At 35.3% G+C, this 16,559-nt stretch overlaps 1 protein-coding gene across 4 annotated transcripts in view; it reads right to left on the bottom strand.

Moving 5' to 3' along the window:
- LOC135308933 (sodium channel protein type 2 subunit alpha-like) overlaps positions 1-16,559 on the bottom strand; it is a 66,329-nt gene that overhangs the window by 23,344 nt on the left and 26,426 nt on the right. For all 4 annotated transcript variants that reach the window (XR_010369302.1, XM_064434603.1, XM_064434602.1 and 1 more), the window contains 11 exons: positions 16,307-16,543; positions 12,828-12,891; positions 11,549-11,690; positions 10,541-10,747; positions 9,464-9,754; positions 8,444-8,824; positions 6,864-6,996; positions 5,795-6,033; positions 3,816-3,989; positions 2,672-3,028; positions 450-902 (listed from right to left, as the gene is read on the bottom strand). Coding sequence is in view for 3 of the 4 variants with exons in the window: in XM_064434603.1 (XP_064290673.1) it covers positions 450-902; positions 2,672-3,028; positions 3,816-3,989; positions 5,795-6,033; positions 6,864-6,996; positions 8,444-8,824; positions 9,464-9,754; positions 10,541-10,747; positions 11,549-11,690; positions 12,828-12,891; positions 16,307-16,543 (2,678 nt within the window). In the remaining variant the exon portion in view is untranslated. The remainder of the gene's footprint in view (positions 1-449; positions 903-2,671; positions 3,029-3,815; positions 3,990-5,794; positions 6,034-6,863; positions 6,997-8,443; positions 8,825-9,463; positions 9,755-10,540; positions 10,748-11,548; positions 11,691-12,827; positions 12,892-16,306; positions 16,544-16,559) is intronic.

The raw sequence follows: 16,559 nt of genomic DNA, 5'->3' as shown, positions 1-16,559 counted from the left end.
CTGAGTCGGCATCTCTGTTAAGTTCATTCAGTAAAAGAAATGCTGATTTTCCTTTAAGAGTATTAATATTCCTTATTATTATCTTCCCTAATGTTTTTAAATAGCAGTTTACTTACATTTAACTCACAGAAACATTATAATAAAACCCCAGTCTTTTGACACTGCTTATTCTGTACATATATACTAATTTCTCTATTCAACTAACAGTTTGGTAGTTTGCTTTTGAAACATCTTTATAAATGGGTTACCATAGATTTATACAGTTCTTCCAAGATTTCCTACTCTCTCAAACTCTACTTCCCTACTTCAGATTATTCAGTCCCTGTACAGCCCAAGAATCTTGAGTTACAATTGCATTTCTTTGCATTGCTAAGAAGGAAGAATTACACCATGAAACAATACAGTTAGTATAATTTGTTCATCTAAAATATTAAATTTTTAAATTTTACCTCCTTGCTTTCATCCAAATCTGAGTCACTGCTAAACTCTTCTGTATTCAGATGTTCAAAATCAGACTCTCCAACAGCTATTGGTACTGTAACAGTAATGCTTGGGTTGTTTATGAATGATGTATTATCATTGCCACCTATAACAGTGGCCATTCCATTTTCATTTTTGCCATAATTTGTATCTGTCCTTCTTTCAGTGACAGTACAGTTGGAATTGCAAATGTTTTTCTCATCATTCAACTGATCTGTTGCTGTTCTTTGATTTACAGCAGCTTGTTTTCCCAAACAAGACCTTCGGACACATTCACCTGCTTTTTTCTTCACATAATCTATTCCCTTCTGAATTCTTGCAACAGCAATCTGCAAGTTGTTCATTTCATTATCATCGTCTGTAGCAGTAAGGTTGTCTGAACTAAATGAACTCAGCAGCAAGGCCAGAAAAAGGTTCAGTACCTAATTCAAAAAAAAAAAAAGGCAAAGACAACAGAGCTGATTTTTTCCATTTTTCATCCACATGCTTCTTATTAACCCATTATGAACACAGACCTTGTGTTTTCATCTACAGTAATGATTCTGAAAATATACGGTAAATAAAATGCAAATGCAATTTAAGTAAAATACCTTCCCTATACCTCAACAGAGGGGATTTAGTGGCTTTACATCGCTTATGTTTGTAGAAGGTCAGAAATTAAGGATACTTTGGTACTTTCTGAACAGATTCAACAGGTTTACAACACATTTTCTACGTGCTGGTCCACTCACACAAATACTTTTTTTTGTATGCGACTCAAAAAATGAGGAATGTACCCTGTCTTTTAATCCCCAAGTCACCCTTTTCCCACAGCAAGACAAAACATAGAACATGTATCAGTTACAAAAGCCCAAAGGTTACCAGGAACTCAAATGCCAAAGCAGCAGAGTACCAGCTCTTAAAATCTTCAAATCAGCTCTTCCATCCTCTTGGAAGGTAAGATAAAAAAATGTTTTAGGAATGCAGAGTGACAACTGGATAAAACAGCCCTGAACATACAGCAGGGATGTCTGCTCATCTAAGAGGTTTTCCTAGAGATATGGAATAAAATCAGAATATAGTAAACACTGTGGAAATATTCACATAGGTGGATACTTCATTCCACAAAGTTCAATCTTCTGGTTTAGAAAACTACTTATAGAGTTTAATCAAACAACTCCACAGTTCTCTTCATCATAAGACAATAGATTAATAGAAAATCCCAAAGCAAGTGGCTGTGCAACTAGGACTGACTTGGTTTAAAGATACTTTCCTTACTCCTCTCAGAAATTTCATTCTTAAAGAATACTTAGAGGATGGCTAATTTAAAATCTCTTCTGCTAATGAAAATTGTTTAAAGTAGAAATGTTTAATAACAGAGGAATGAGAAAAGTGGAGCAATAGGCAGAGCAATTAATGTCTTAAATACTGGCGAGCTAAAAAATATAAAACATTTAAAAGAAAAATTCATACAAACTAGTGCCAATCTGATGCTTTCCTTTGAAAAAGAAAAAAACATATATAATACTGGCCATGTTAGAAGTATCTGTAGAAAGTCCTTATGAAAAGTGAAGAAGCAGAAGAAAACCTGAAGTAATTGGAGCTGGGTTTTTTTCTGCATAACAACTTTCCTTCTAATTCAAGTGTCCTTACTCCACTTGTGTAAAATGCTGACGGTGCAGCAAGCAGGTCTCAAAATGGCATATACTTCAGAGTGTTAAGAATGCAATAGCAGTACTTTAGACAGGAGAGATCAGAAAAAGATTTTTAAAAAGGCCCAATAACCTGCATGGGTGTGATTGGAAGCAATGACTAAACTGGTTAGGGAGAAAAGGCCCTGCTAGATCCTCTTCTGCTAATAGGAAACTTCCACTCGAAGTCCAACACGGAGGGTGCCCTTGCCCTTCTCTCCCTCACTAGGTAAGCAGGAGTAGCCCACAACACTCTGAACACCTGGAGCTGCATGCTCTCATCCACACCCTCTGAACTGCACTCCGAACCCCTGGTGGGGGTCATCCTCTAAGCTGAGGACTCTGCAAAGGACCAGAAATCTAATAAAGAGAAAATTCCATTTTAAAACCCATACTTATAACAAATCCAAATAATAAAAATCATATTTAAAAATCACATTTAATAATACTTTTATAATTAATTACTGGTTCTCTTACCTTTCATGTTCTAAATTAATTGTAAAATTATTGTGGCTACATACCACTAGGTTTCCAATCACCATGACCATCATGAAAACAATAAGGCACATGGCTTGGCCAGCAACCTCCATGCAGTCCCACATGGTTTCTATCCATTCTCCACACAGCACTCGGAATACAATCAGGAAGGAGTGGAAAAAGTCATGCATGTGCCAGCGAGGGAGCACACAGTCACTGGAGATCTTGCAGACACATTCCTTGTAGCTCTTCCCAAAGAGCTGCATCCCAACCACAGCGAAAATGAACACAATGATGGCCAGCACCAGGGTCAGATTCCCCAGAGCCCCCACTGAGTTGCCAATAATCTTAATCAGCATATTTAGAGTTGGCCAAGATTTTGCCAATTTGAAAACTCGCAACTGGAAAAAGAAAAAAAATACAGGCATTATTTGCAGTAGTTACCAAAATTCTATAGAGATGACAACGTGTTACAAACTAGTGACTCTCAGCAATAGCAAAAAGAAGAAACTTCAACATGATTCTAACAACCATAACTTCCATAGCATTTCATGAAACCCACACTTTTAAAACGTAATAAATTTTAGACTTTGCTCTTTCTTCCTGTGGAATTTTTTTTTTTTGTGTTCTTCTGCGTATATATTCTTTTCCACATGGAAGAAACAGCACACTGGTCGTACATGTTCAGTGGATTCTAAACACATACATCTTGGACATTATGTGTAGAAACAAATTAAAATAAAAATATTTTTCTAATAAAGAATTTTTCTTTTTGGTAAGGGGAAAATAAAAATCAATCTTTAAAAAATTTATTAAACCCAGGAATTTTATAATTCCTACATTTTAAAATAACATATCTAGCCTTCTTGCTATTTCTAGATATGGAAGTCAACAAGACTACAAAGTTTTCTACTTCTCAATACACACTAAACAAACTGTACATTTCACTGAACTTTACTCATTCATGTTTAAATAATTACAATAAAATTACAGCTCTTTCCCTTGAAAGAATACTTGTTTCTGAACAGTAAAATGGCACACAGTATTCAATGATAAATAATTTTTAAAACATGCTTGCAGATATATCCTGTGTCATTTAGTAAAAATCATACTAAAAGGTGTCTTATATATATGAATAGAGCTGAAATACAAACATAATTCATTAATTAATGCAGATGTATTATTTACCAATCTGAATGAGCGGAGAACGGATAATCCTTCCACGTCTGACAAAAAAAGCTCCACCAAACTAAGAGTGACTATAAAACTATCAAATATATTCCAGCCAACTTGGAAATAATTAAAAGGATGCATGGCAATTATCTTGAGAACCATTTCTGCTGCAAAAATTCCAGTAAAAACCTGAAGAAAAAGATTTTACTGTTACTTTATGGATGAATATGAAGAAGTTGAACCTGCAGATAAGGAATAACTGAAGTAAGAAGTAACATCCCTCTTACAGCAGGATGTCACTAAGTAAAATTATCACAAGATGAGTTCCACAGAGAAGGTAAGTAGCAACATCAAAATGAGCTGTGGCATAAATATGCAACATCAGTTAAGCTAAGATACATTTAGTGTCTACTGAAGAATAAGCTACTCCTAAGAGGCCTCCAGTTTGTTCCCTTTATCTGCCATCCAGCTAATTAAATGTAATTAAAGGAATTTTTCCCAGCAAGATAATACACTTCCTCTTGTCAGAACAGAAGGTGCTTTAACAAAGTTGTGGGGGAAAACATGAATTGGTCATAAATTGGAGTGATGTACTATTAATGAAGTATCTAGAAGAACTCACAAGTAAGGTTATCTTCTCTAACAGCCAAAAAAAAAGGTCAATTGTGCCAAGGCTTGCCTAAATAAAACTGCTTTCTGACTCTGAATGTCTCTGATATCTTCTGAAGCAGCTGGCAAACAAGACCTCTGAAATAAATTCATTGTATTTACTGCAGATGCATGATCACCGGTATCTACAAAACTGCATAAATTACTATCTTTCACAAGAAAGATGAAAAAAAGGTCCAAAATATCAGAATCATTTTACAGTCTCTAAAATGTAGAGCTACAGAGTCCAAAAAGGAAGAAAGCAACTGCTGAAACCATACCAGTGTCACAATCACACACTGGTTGACTGGGAGCACACACAAATTCTTGGCATGAAGGAACACTTATATTCACACATACTAAACTATTCCATTACATAGGAAAGGTAGGAATGGGAGTTTTTGGGTAAAACATACAGACACAATTACAAGAGAGCTCTCTGAAATAGCTGTTGATACTCATGTATTTGTCTTCCCTATGCTTCCTCAAAGACATCCTGCATATATTTTAAACTGCAGCATGAAATATTTATCTTCTACACATAATGATCTCTAATTCTAGGTTAAGGGGAAAACTTATATATCTGTATAGGATAAAAATATCTGCATACAGTTTAAATGCCGATACTTCAACTCTGTACTTAAGTCTGTTACCAACATGTATTAGAACGTCACATACTTTAATAAACAAATAGTTTTATTATTTTTCTAGATCATACCAGAATAACCACTTAGAATAAGCATAGGTTAATAAGTATAATATACCTGTATTATTGCTTTTATAAACCAAATTAAGCTACCTCACCAAACCACACCCACAGACTGTGGTCCACTAAGGAACAAAAGCCAGCTGCATCAACAGATACTCTTAGAATAAGTCACACATCCTTTGTCTTCCAAATTGTTATGGTCCAATCAAATAAATGGTCTTCAAGGAAATACAAAATCAACACATAAAAATAGCAGTGAAAAATAATAATCCAAAATAGCATTCAACTCTTTTTGTGTTATTAATTGTACTTACACTAAAAAATCTAATTTGACTCCTAGTTTTTTTTGTAATACTAAACAAAAGCATGTCATACTTCTTTCAGTTTCATGTAATTCAAACTCTGGCTGTTGGAAACTCTATTGAAGAAGTTGTAATACAGAAGACAAACTTTAAGATACAATATCTCTCAAATACTCATATATACAACATATTCCAAATGGTATTTTTAGACTATTTTTAGTACAATTAAACCTTTAACATTTATTTTACAGGATGACAAAAACTATAAAAGGGATTCTATTCCAAAGAGAAACAGAGTTCCAACTGTATAAAATTTAGTAGAATGAAGGACTTACCAGATTTCCTACTGTAAGTACAGTCTCAAAACGTGGAGTCATTGGATAATGTTCCATGGCCATAAATAATGTGTTCAAAACTATGCAAACAGTGACAGCCAGATCAACAAATGGATCCATTACAATGAATTCAACTGCACTCTTTACTTTTAACCAGGACTCACAACACTCCCAAATTAAGAAAGTGTGGGCAAACTTATCCCAGCAAGGTGGACATTTTTGTCTGGATCCTTCAAGTTCTGGAGAAAAAGAGAAATTTATACTGAACGATTTTTGGAGAATGTGAAGGTAATTTTTTATTTGCCTTTTCAGGTTTTAATCTTTACACCTCGAACCACTAAGGATGTGGTTGGAGGAACATCCTCAGATTTCCAGGATTAATTTATTGTTTCTGACACAAAAGGTTTTAAAAGACTAAAAGAAAAACCCCAAGTGTTCTGAGCAAATAATTTTACAACTTGTCTATTTTTAATAGCATACGATCTTGTTTAAAAAACACAAAAACCATAAAAACTGTGCTTAAGATTATGGATTTTTTTTTCAGTAAAACTTTCAACTTTGAAGTCCTCTTAAATGTCTGAGTACTTATTTTCAGGAAAAAGTAACATTAATTTTAGCCTTAAAAGGGTTTTGAAAATTATTCAAGCTTTTTTCATTATTTTCACTAGTAGTCATTCCACTGTTCGAACCCATCCTTGTACACATTTTCTTCTCTTTATTAACTAAAACCTGGCCTTGAATTGCCTCTAATATTTTTATGGTATGGTTAGTGGCAAATGTATCACAAGGCACTTCTTCCAATAACTGCATTGCTAAGCATGAATAACTAGCATAAAACACATACATATTACCCATTTTAATTACAATGAGATTTTCACATCAGCCTGCTTATCAGATTCCTTCCTTTCTTTTTTCACTATGTACATGCATTTTCTTTTCCTGTTATTCAGTTTATGTATTTGCAATGGCTACATATTTTTTCTCTTCTGTATTTGTATTGTGATATAATACCTTGAAGCAAGTCTAAGACTATGTCAAGAAAATTCAAGTGTCTACAGTTATAACACACCTTCCATTCTATTTGTGATAACATCAGCTAGACTCATGGCCCTTTCCCTTAAATCGGGATCCTCCAGCAACTCCATTGGTATTTGATACGAACTTGTACGTCTGTTTTTTATTCCTACTTCTGTGGTAGTGCTCTATAAAAAAAATATTAAAGAAAAAAAGGTGTAAATTAAACTCAACTTTAGAAATACTGTGATTTTTTTAATTACTATTTTCATTATATACTTCCTAATATAAATAAGACTTTTAAAACCTTAAGAAAACCATTTGGATATTTAGTTCCCATACTTCTACAGCATTATACTCAAATAACATTACTCCACTTTAGACACCAATCAATTTTGCAGGGGGATAAAGCCAAGCAATCAAAGCAAGACTTGCAGAAATTGTGTAAAAACAATTCCCAGTTCCATACTTTCTCTACCAATATTTCCATTCTAAACTAGTTTATTCCCAAGATACTTCTAACAAGCGATTAATGCTAGGAAGATTCTGCAGCAACTAATCCATAAAATAAAGTTTTAAAGATCAATTTTGATCTCTATACCCATGCAAAACGTATTTAAATTATATGTTCTAAATTGAATCATTATCAACTCTCATTTATTTTATGTATTTCAAGTGAAGAAACAGCATAGGTCTGACTTAATTGATCCCAAAAATACTTGTTTTACATGACTTTATTTTTAAAATGAAAGCTGTGTTATAACTATAGTAATGAGCACATCAGTTATGAAGAATTTTTGAATGCATAAGGATGCATAGACTTTTTTTCCGTGCATGAAATAAATGCATGACAATAAACGTATAATAAACTGCAAGAAGATTGTAATTGCAAGGCATCTGGCTGATAACTGCAAGGAAGTTGGCTGATGTACTTTCAGGTGCTATGACCCATAAAGAAATTTGTGTTTCAGTAAAATAACATTTTTAGGAAAAAACATGCAGATGTCTCTTCATTCCCAAAGCAGACTGAGGGAAAAAGAAAAACCAAGCGCAATTAAAATGTTTTGTTGGTTTGGGGATTTTTTTTTTTTTTTTTTTTTAATTATACCCTGATCCTAGGCAGTGAGCAACTCAGGTAGTCTTTTAAACTCAGGAATTAAAAATGCTTTCAGGACTTTTAAAATGTCAACATAATCTTTAAGACTATGTTATATTTGCACAATAGCAAATGTATGAACACATGCATATTACTGACTGAAAATACACTTAAAAGGAGGCTAAAACCATAAAGAAAAAAAAGAATGGAAATAATCTAATAAGGTACAGGAAGCTTTTAGCTGGACATCCTATTTTGTGCTCTAAAACAGATTTAGCAATGGAACATTACTAATCTCATTCATTAAGCAGATGTACACCTATCTTTTCTTTGCAGGTATGTAAAAACTTACTACTTTGTTCTCTTTCAAGCTTCAGCCTCTCACTTTTGACTGAATCACTTCAAACCCATTTAATTACACTAAGATCTGCAAGAGCATTCACAACTTCCCATCCATTTTCAAAGCAATAATTTCATTGAAACATTGTCCATGCAATAAAGAAAGGCCATGAAACCTGGAGTAATTTTAAACTTCTTACATTGCCATCAGTCGTTAGTTTATCTATTATCACCTCTGGCAGAAGTTGTCCAGTAGGAGACAACAGACCTGGTGGTCCATCCACCAAGGAAACCACTCCATTGCAATCCACAGTGCTGTGCATCTTCCCATTCACTGGGAAGACGGTCAGCCTTCTGGATGACCTACTGGCCTGGCTGATGTTACTACTGCGCCGTTCTCCGTGCCTGCGCGGCAGAAACAGAGAACCTCTTCTGCTCGAATTGTCCTCAAACATGCTGTGCTCATCGTCAGCAAATTCATTTTCTGATCCCCTCTCTCTTCTGTCGTCTCTATAACTGAAAAGACTTGTTCTGCTACTAGGCCTGGGAGAAAACAGGGAGCCATGAACACTCAGCAAAGACTGCAAAGGAAACATAAAAAATGATGGTCTGAAGATAAGTATCCAAAATGCATGTCTGTATACAAGAAAAACAATAATAATTTATATTCTCCAGGAATTTCCCAGCGTCATCTTTAATACACTGCCTCAGGCTGATCTCAAAGATGCATTACAGATGAAAGTCAACTGAATGGGTAAATTTACAGTGTACCTAAAACAATGACTGAAGAGGAAAAAAATAACAGGTATAAGGCCATAGTTGTTTCACGCTTTGCTTTAAAGAGAAAAACCAAGATTTACATAAAATCCAATGATCCACAAAGATCATCCATTACATTAAAAGATATCAATACCTTTAATCTTCTAAAATCATACATTATACTTAAATTTTCCTTTTATAAATTAAGAAGGCATTTCTATCTCAGATTAACAGGAAAATGCAATGCTGCTGTGCATGTTAAGGTCCTAAATAATAAAAGGAGAGACAATAAAACACTTTTTTAAGGTACACTCGCGAAAATAATACCAACTGCAAGATGGTATTTAAGAGAACGCTACACTGTTTTTCCTTTGTTGCCTTATATTGTAAAGTTGCAGTGAAGTTTGTTATATATGACAGTAATCTCACAAATTCCAAAAATTATAATTGCATTACAGTACCTGGTGGGGTGATGTAAATGGCTTCCCGTAAGTTAGTCTGTTCCCATCAAAAGAAAAACGGAAACCTTTCCTTTTGATACTGCCATCTGATTCAGATTTTGGAAGCTTTTCATCCTTCACATCATCATCTTCTCCAGAGAGCTCTCTCTGCCTTCTTTTCTTCCTTCTATTTCTCCTTTCTTTGGCATTTTTTGAGCTAAGCTTGGATGCATCTGAAGAACTATCTGAGGGTGCAGCATTCCCGCTTTCACAGCTGTACTCAGTCATCTCTGCTGCAGCTGCTGCTATTGCCTGCCACAGCAATTATTTAACAAGATGCTTTATAAATGACACTATTTTTAAAGAAGGATATAGCCCTTGTTCTTAAGATTAGTATCAAATTACTTCCAGTAAACAGCGTAGCTGGATTTGTGCAAAGCTACAAATGAAATTTGGTAGTATGAATGGAATTTGAATGAGTTCTACTTAGCATCCGTGTCATGTAGTCAGCCCGCATCGTCTACTGCCACGAAGTTCATTAGAAAATATATGAAAATTATTAAATTTATTAATTAGAGTGAATGCAACGGCAAACAAAAGAGCTAAACACAGTCACACTTCTGTCTGTATTAATTCAGTAAACTAATCCTAACTTTTATTGTAAGTAGCTTCCTTAAGCTGCTTCCAGTCTTTGATTCACTAGTAGCAGCACAAGTAGCAAAAATGAATCAGAAATTTATAGATGAAAATATTTTACACTCTAAACAAGGCTTGAAAAGTATTGAAATTATTTCTAGGATGAGAATTTGGAAAATTATCATGACAGTTTACTAGCTACTACCCCAAGATAAGAGAGCTTTATTTAAAACTATTATTCTGATTTGGATGCTATTTTTGTTCTCAGTTCAGAAATTCATTAACACTTTAGATATTATGTATTTTAAAAGCAATAAAGAGGCATAGAACAAGAAGTCTAAAGTATTTGCAAGGTATGCTAAAGAATGGATTTTTTTAATATGTAAATTTAATTATTGGTTTTGTTTTAATAAATAGCATGCAAAGGAACACACTAAGATCCAGATTCTTGATAGAAAATACCTGAGCTTCTTCTTGCTGCCTCCGCAGTTGTTCAAGCTTCAGTTTAAAATCTGCCTCCCTCTGCTCTGCCTCAACAATAGTTGCTTGATTTTGTTCTTCATAGGCCATGGCAACCACAGCCAAAATCAAGTTAATCAAATAGAAGGAGCCCAGAAAAATCACCACAACAAAAAATATCATGTACGATTTGCCAACAGCTCGTAGTGTCTATAGGAGGAGAAGAGAAATCAACCAGCAAGTGAAGAAATGCATCAGTCCTGCAGTTCATAAGCATTAATAACTGAAAAGTGCAAAACTTAGTTGGTTTTCCTTCTGCAGTAAAATCATACAAGTTTTCTGAATTAAAAATTAATCAAAATAAAGGGAGCATTCTTGTATGAGTGCCTAAGTGTCATGCTGCTTTGTGACAAACCTCTTCCAATGCCTAATAATCTTGGGAAGTATGTGGGATCAGAGTTCTTAATGTAAGTCACATATCATAGGTTGGAGGCTTAGAATGCTTACCATGTATTAGCATGCTTTCCCTTTGAAATAATCAAATGAATTAAAAATGGCACAATTGACTAGATAATTAGAACATAGTATTTATTATAATTAACACATCTGCACACACCATATAATGAAAAGCTACTGTAAGAAAGTTAATTTGTATCAAGTCATTCTAAGTTATAAAAGATATAGCGTACTGAAATTAAGGTTCAGGTTTTGCTATCATGAAGTCTTTTTATAATTTAAACTCAATACTGACATTTTTGAAAATATCATGACGCACCAAATGAAACATACACTGTAAAAATTAAGCACCAAAAAACCCCTCACGTGACTCCTCAGAAATCATGAGATTCTGTATCAAGTGTCCATGTCTGCTTAGTTTTGCAACTGAATTTGCTTCTTTTGAAAAATTGTAATGGCTAACAATAGCAATGGTATGTAATATAAATAAGAATGGCCTTTCCATCATTGATTTGGGGCCAGTAATATACTAACCAGTTTTTAAAAAATACTCACCAACTGATAAAGATTTTCCCAATAGTCCTGTGTCATCAGTCGAAACAGTGACAAGAAAGCCCAGCTGAATGTGTCAAAGCTAGTATATCCATAGTTGGGGTTTCTCCCAGCTTTCACACAGATAAACTCTTCTGGGCATTTACTGTAAGAGGGGAAAAAAAAAAGAAAAAGAGGCAAAACAATCCATACACAAATTTCATATAACACTTTTTCTTAAAATTATTGTTTCTTTAGCTTCTTATGAAGCTTCAACTGTGGAGGGTGCTGCTGTTTATGGCTTAAAATAATTCAAAGACTAGTGGGGAAATTAAAAGTCTGCTCTTTAAAGAATAATCCAGAGAGAGCAAACAAGGAATGACAGTATTTCCTTCTATCGCCTTTCACAATTTTAAACAAAGTTAATTATCAAGTTTGATATTACCTCTGCAAATACATCTTCAATGAAAATAATACATGTACTTAACACAGAGATTTCAATAGGTGGATTCTTCCATGCAGGTAAAAGATAGCCAGCACACATATTTTATGCTGAACTTTGTCTGTCAGTGAGGTCAGCATACCAGATTTCTTGGCTTCTTCATTTTTGTGAGCCTAATTAAAAAATTCTACCAATTTGCCAAGAGCAAATAAACAGCATAGAGATACTTCTATCTCATAAAACTTTTCATATTGGTTTTGAGAGTAGGTGATGCAATCTTAATATCAAATGTAAGCACACTGTTTCAATTAGGACAGAAGAAGCTCTTGTCCCCAAAACCTCTATAAAAAACACTATGACAATTTCTCCTCAGGTATGTGTGCCTGTTTGATGTGCATTTATACACGTGCACAAAATTATCTCATAGTTACATATATAAGTTAGATGTTTACAAAAATAGTTTGAGTATGTGTGTTTTAAAGCTCTTACCTACCAAAACTAAGGGATGGACTGATAATTCATAAGCATATAGAATTATATGACATGGTTATTATATGATTGCTATTTTAGGGTTGAGAAATGGCAGGAAACCCATGGCAAACAATGTTCTTAAGTCACTGATATTACAAGTCTACCTGCTAAATGGAATTTTCTAGTTACATATGAGCTTTTAAAACAAATTTCCAGCAAAGTATTTTGTCATTTAACATTTTCACTCATTCAAGTGTCTAGCTACTAGGAACCATGACCATATTATTATTAACTGTGACACTAGGTAACTAAATTATCTTTTTGAAGTTTAGATTGATATTTTTTACATGTTGTTTAGACAGATAGTATGTCATTTTCAGTGTACCTTACCCTGCATCTGAGCTATTGCCACAAAGCAGGAAATCCTTTGCCCCTTCTGGGCGATAGAAATGACCTAAAAAAAAAAAAAAAAAAAAAAAAAAAAAAAAAAAAGTAACACGTTTACAAATGACAGGAGTTTTTTGGGGTTTTTTGTGAGGATGAACCAATGTTCAAGTCATCAGGTTTTGAATGTTCATAATCTCCCATTAATGTTTTCCCAACAGTGGGTTCAAATACTGGCAGAATCATAGAATTGCTTGGATTGGAAGTGACCTCAAAGATCTCTTTCCAAAACACCTGCCATGGGCAGGAATGGCACTTAACAGATCAGGGCCCCATGCAACCCAGCCTTGAACACTCCCAGGGATGGGGCATCTACAGCTTCTCTGGGCAACAAAATAAAAATACATTGCAAAAATAAAATCCTAGGACAATGATTAGAACATAAATTGCATATTCATTTCTTGAGTCACTTCCCACTGAATACCCTTCCAAGATAGATAAGCAATATAAAATACAAAACTTAAAACTCCTCTTATTCAGTAAGTAGATTGTAATCAGACAAAGCCTGTCTCCTTTAAAATGGAACATTTATAATGGCTTTTTGGCAGTTTTACAGTCAGAGCAACATTAACTAGCACATCCCGGGAAAATATGAAGGCAGCATTTAAAAAGAAGACAGGTGCTCCAATTACAATGTTCTAACAGCTGCTGTACTATAAACAACTTTAGAGAATTTTTCTTTTAATTGTAAGATCGTAGCCTTCAGAAAAAGAGAAATACGTATTGTTATTAATGATTAACAATTGTGCTGTCCTTAAAATAAAAGAAAAAAAAGAAGAATACAGTTAGAAAGATGATAATGAATTAGGGAAGGATATAGAAGGTGGGCCCCATTTAGTGGGACCTAGGCAAACTGGAGAAACAGGCTGACAGAAGACACATAAAATTCAGCAAAGACAAATGCAGCTGTGTATCTGGGAGAGAAGAGCCCCTTGCAGTGATACAGGCCGGGAAGTGACTGGCTGAGAACAGCTCTGCAGAAAACGCACTGGGGGTTTTGCTGGACAGAGAGCCAGGAGAGGCTGAGTCAGCAGTGTGCTCTGACACCCAAGAAGGCTAACAGCCTCCAGGGCTGCAGGAACAGGAGGCCAGCTCACAGAGCAAGGGAAGTGACTGCCCCCCTCAGCTCTGCACTCATCAGACCATACCCAGAGTATTCTGTCCAAGTTTGGCAGCTCAGTGCAAGCAGACATGGATAAAATGGAGCACGGGGTCACCAAGGTCATGAGGAGGCTGGAGTATCCACCCTGTGCTGAGAGGAACCTGCACATGTTCAGCCCAGCAAAGGGAAGGCTCTGGGGGGAGTTGGTGGAAAGCACCCAGTAACAACAAGAAGTTATCACGGGGACAGAGACAGGTTCTTCTCAACTGTGCCTGGCAGAAGAACAATTGACAGTGGGCACAATTACAAAAAAGAGAGGCTCTGACTAGGTATAAGGAAATACTTTTTACCATGAGGATAGCCAGGTACTGAGATCTGGAGAAGAGACAGAAATGTGGAAAAACACTCAACTAAATCAAGCTGCCGTCATTCTCAGCTGATGATCTCAATGCACCTTTCAAGCTGACAAAGGTTTCCATTTTCGTAGGGTAAAAAACCTACTGTATTTAAATAGTCAGAAACAGCCCATAATATATGAATATAGGACAATGAATAATATTTGAACATAGGAGGATTCTAAACTAAACATTTAAATATAGTGATGAATATGGTTTTGAATCTACCGTTCAAAACTAGTACTTATAATGCAGCTGACACTGCATTATGCAAATGGTTAAGAATAGATATGTGAAAAAGGAGGAATACAAACCCAACCAGACCAAACACCCTTGCCTGCATCAGCACTCTGTAGACGCCCAGCAAGGACAAAACATGTAGCACAGGAAGCAACTGACATTCTGGAATTTTTTTTTCTTTTAGATTGCCATCTAGTGCAAACTGGAAATAGAGAATCTATGTACTGTATAACCTGCATCTGAAGTGAGAATTCACAAATGTTTTGCAGCATCTTCAAACTATCAGCCAAAATTGCCCAAAAAACACCACTCCATTTTCCCTCCATCCCTTCTTAGGTAAATAAACTAGCTAAAATAACAGATTTCACAGAAAACATAAAATATAAACATAGCCACAGAATTTAAACAATTCAGAACTATAGAAAGATAACCCCAAAATGCAGAAAGAAGCTGACAACTTTAATGTCCAATGTTAAAAATAGGAGAAAATCTGGTTCATCAAAACTCAGCCTCTAACAACTCTATTTTCCTTTACTTTTTTCTGAGAGTCACTGGGGAAGAAAGCTAGCATCCATTATCCTATAAATTTTTTTACTTAAATACACTGCTTTTACAAGTAATCACTAAGCAATGCCCTGTAAATCCATTTGTAGTATAAACCCACACAGGAAAACTAATTTTTGGTAATTAGAGAAGTTATTATACTACATAGTTCACTGTGTACTATAATGTTATTGATGCTATCACTTAAAAGGACAGAAATACAAAACACAAGCATCTACACGTTTCTCAACCAGCCTGGATTTTATCTCTTCAGTCTACAGACTTTAAGCCTGCTGGAAAATATCTGGAAAAAAAAAGTCTTTTTCAGTCCCAATCAAATCCTAAAGCTGAATACCATCTCTTCTACTACTAGAATCTCAGCCTGCCTGGAGAGTTGTGGATTGGTAAAAGCAACTGGTTTGCTACCTCTACCAAATAATAAAAGCACCTCTTAACCAGGCTCTCATACTTATCTAGTGCTTGTCTGTCTTTTTTATACCCTAAACGTACAAAAAGAGCATAAAAGAATTGGTGTTGTGAGGCCTTGAGAAGACCAGGGAGAGAGCAGGGGGGGAGGAAGGGATGTGCAAAGGTCTTCACTCTACCTACAAGCATAGTATGAAAGACTGTAATGAAGATGGAGCCTGACTCATCTCAGAAGCATACTGCAGAAAGATGAGAGGCTACTAATAAAAGTTTGAGCATGGGAAATTCTGAAATTATATTGAAGAAAGTTTCTGTGAGACTGGTCAAATGCTGGCACACACTGCCCAGAAGAAGCTGTGGCATCTCAATCCTTAGAGATACTAAAAACTTGACTGGAACGAGGGATTGAGCAGTCTGCTCTAACAGGATCTGCAGCTGAGCAGCAGTTGGCCTAGACTGTGGAGATCCTGTCCAACCCACATGATTCCATGATTCTAAAACTAACCTGAGCTTCTACATAGATTTCTAAGTGCAGTTAATGGAAAGAGCAACCATGTCAGCATGAGTTTGGGATGCAATATACACAAGCTCCTATTCTTTGCCATCCAATTTAATTGGTTTTTTTAATCTTTAGTCTGCAGTATAAAACAGTTATCTTGTGATTGTGTGTTGGTTTACATACAAATAAAATTTTAGCAAGTTATAACAGTATTTCTTACTTTCTTCCTTAATGTATGCTGCCCAGTCAAATTCTGTACCATTAAAGTATGGAACTACACGTTCTTTAAAGGCTGTTGAATTTTTTGATGGCCAGAACAGGCATTTATTCTTCAAGTTGCCCATGAACAGCTGCAGTCCTATCAGTGCAAATACACTCAGGCAAAACACAGTCAGGATCATCACATCTGAGAGCTTCTTCACAGACTGAATTAAGGCTCCAACAATAGTCTTCAAGCCTGCAAAGAGAGGCAG

Source organism: Passer domesticus, chromosome 10, assembly GCF_036417665.1.
Source record: "Passer domesticus isolate bPasDom1 chromosome 10, bPasDom1.hap1, whole genome shotgun sequence".
NCBI lineage: Eukaryota > Metazoa > Chordata > Aves > Passeriformes > Passeridae > Passer > Passer domesticus.
The sequence above is the reverse complement of the archived record's forward strand: the minus strand, read 5'-3'. Positions and strand labels throughout refer to the sequence as shown.